This window comes from Atta colombica, unplaced genomic scaffold, assembly GCF_001594045.1.
Source record: "Atta colombica isolate Treedump-2 unplaced genomic scaffold, Acol1.0 scaffold88, whole genome shotgun sequence".
Taxonomy (NCBI): Eukaryota; Metazoa; Arthropoda; class Insecta; order Hymenoptera; family Formicidae; genus Atta; species Atta colombica.
Window position 1 is genome coordinate 2,459,707 of NW_017259581.1, and position 2,391 is coordinate 2,462,097.

A 2,391-nucleotide genomic window follows, 5' to 3' on the forward strand; every position below is an offset into this window, starting at 1 on the left:
TTTAATCCCTAAAAAAATGACTATTCAAGATGGGTTTAATTCACTTGAACAAAAGTCATTAAAATTATAATTTCTTAATTAGAGAGAGCTCCCTTGATTAATAGCGATATCTTTCAAGTACATCTATAAACACATTGCGATCGTTCGAACTGTTATTTATGCGAAGCGTCGAATGATACAATAATATTTCCATTTACACCGCCGTTCACCGAAAGCGCATAAGTACTATGCGGCATTAAGCATGCGGAAAAATAATGATCGTGCTTGTGCAACATAGTTCAGTACAGAGTATTTGCGTCGAGGACGTTGCATCCTTAGGCATTTCAAGAGGTGCAGAAAGACTGTGCTTTGGCATTAAGTCTAACGTCATCTTTTCACACGCGATGCGTTCTCTCGCGATTTATCGCGACGCCGCGAGAGATTACAATGATTAGAAAAATGATGATCGCGAATCACTCCTCTGCGGTCAAGAAATATTCTTCGTTTCATACAAATGATTATGTAAGACGTACAGAGAGTGTTAAACGACTTAAAAATAGATTTCTCGATTTTCTGATGATTATTACATACCTATTATTATTGCTATATCGTTTAGAATTAATTAACTTATCAATATTCAATTACTATTACCAGCTTTTTTTCCTTATTATAGATTTGCGTCTTTATATCAGCAATGTGTCGACAACCTTTATTTTTTAAATTTAAATTTTTTTTAAATTAAATTAATTCGTAAAATAATAATTTATTTTATAATGTCTCACCGCCACAAAAGAGAAACCAAAAAATATTCAGCCATTTTCTTCCGACTCTCGGCAGAATTGTTCTTTTCTCATTAGCTGCTAATTCGCGATACTTTTGCAGGATTTATTAGCTGATACATCTGTTTTGTACATATTGTAAAGAACTCTTTCTCGACTTTCTCCAACAGCTTGGCAATTTATTCAGCTTAAATTCTCTTCTCTCTTCAAATCGATATATCTCGCGACACTAAAAGATCCAAGCGTGGCACCCGGACAATTCATCACGCTCAGCGCTGCTGGTCGGCAGCTCGAGCACGTAGGCAAACCAACAGCGATCAAGGGGATCCTGGTGGGGTTTGGTAAAGCCGCGGTGAAGGGAGTGAAGGGAGTAGACGGGACCGTTCGGAGGTGTACCGAGGCCGACACCTAAAGTGCGCGCCAATCGTCAACTTCGCCGTCAGAGACAGTAGTCAAGCCGAACTGAGTGCCGGAAAGATGAGCTATTCGAGGAGCGTGACCCTGCTGTTGCTCCTGGCAGTCCTGGCACGTGGTAAGTCCTCCACCACCACCGCCGCAATCACCATAATCCGCGAGGTAGTTACCTTCACCTCGCCTATGCGCGACCCTACACCTCGCATTGCGTGTGCATCTTCACCTCGGAATGCGCTTCTTGTCTTCCCCTGTGTACAGAGGACTGTCTCTTCGCAGGCGTAAATACTTTCTTCTTCTCCATGGACTCCTGATAGGTTGCAACATCACCTTCCGCGAGGCTTTCACCGACGAGACACCATATGTTAAGATCTGCGTGTATGACATAACGGTGGACATTCCGAGGTGATCGAAAAATGTAACGAAGCGATGTAACCGAATTGTGAAGCAGAATGATTTTTTGATATTTTTTTAATAATGAATTTTATTTTTCAAAAAAATTGCGCTTAACATTTTCCTAATCTTTTAATAATTGTTGTAATGTTTTGATTTATGTTTTTTTTGAAATGATTCATTTTTTAATCTGTAACATATATATTTACAATTCATCATTATATATTACATCATTATATATTTACAATTTTTTATTTTGTGCTATTTTTTATACTGCAAGGTTTTCTTCAAAAATAATTTATCGACTATTTTTTTTTAGTCTCGAGTTTCCATTTCAAGAACAAAATTTTAATATTTTATAAATTGTTTGTGCTTGTTGTGTCTTTTTCTATAATACATTTCTATACATATAAGAAAATAATCATGATGCCCGTCACACACCCGTTGTCGCAACGCACGTTTGCGAAAAAGGATAACCGACATTCGCGAAGCTGTCATGCGAATCAAATCTTTTCAAGTCGATAAGTCAATCAAACTTAACCGATAAAGTTTTTCATTAATACATATTTTCGTTTTTGTTTATTCGAGCAAGACAATACATTGCAAAATGTGTCACTTTTAGAAAAAACTAGATCAAATATATACTTTTAGATTTTACACATATTTTTTTCCGCATAATTATGATACAACTTTGATTTTGTTCTCCATATATATTTATATACTCGCAGTATAATGATTAATATCAAATATTTACATATAATGTATATAATGTACATAATTTATTATTATATTTATAATATATTACAGCATTTTATTATATATTATATAT

At 35.6% G+C, this 2,391-nt stretch overlaps 1 protein-coding gene across 1 annotated transcript in view; it reads left to right on the forward strand.

Annotated features, from left to right (window-relative positions):
- Positions 1–966: 966 nt before the first annotated feature.
- The window catches only part of LOC108693152, a 5,424-nt gene continuing 3,999 nt past the window's right edge, over positions 967–2,391 (forward strand). Inside the window, exon 1 of the mRNA XM_018201925.1 lies at positions 967–1,290. Within this exon, the coding sequence (XP_018057414.1) occupies positions 1,236–1,290 (55 nt within the window). The 5' untranslated portion in view covers positions 967–1,235. The remainder of the gene's footprint in view (positions 1,291–2,391) is intronic.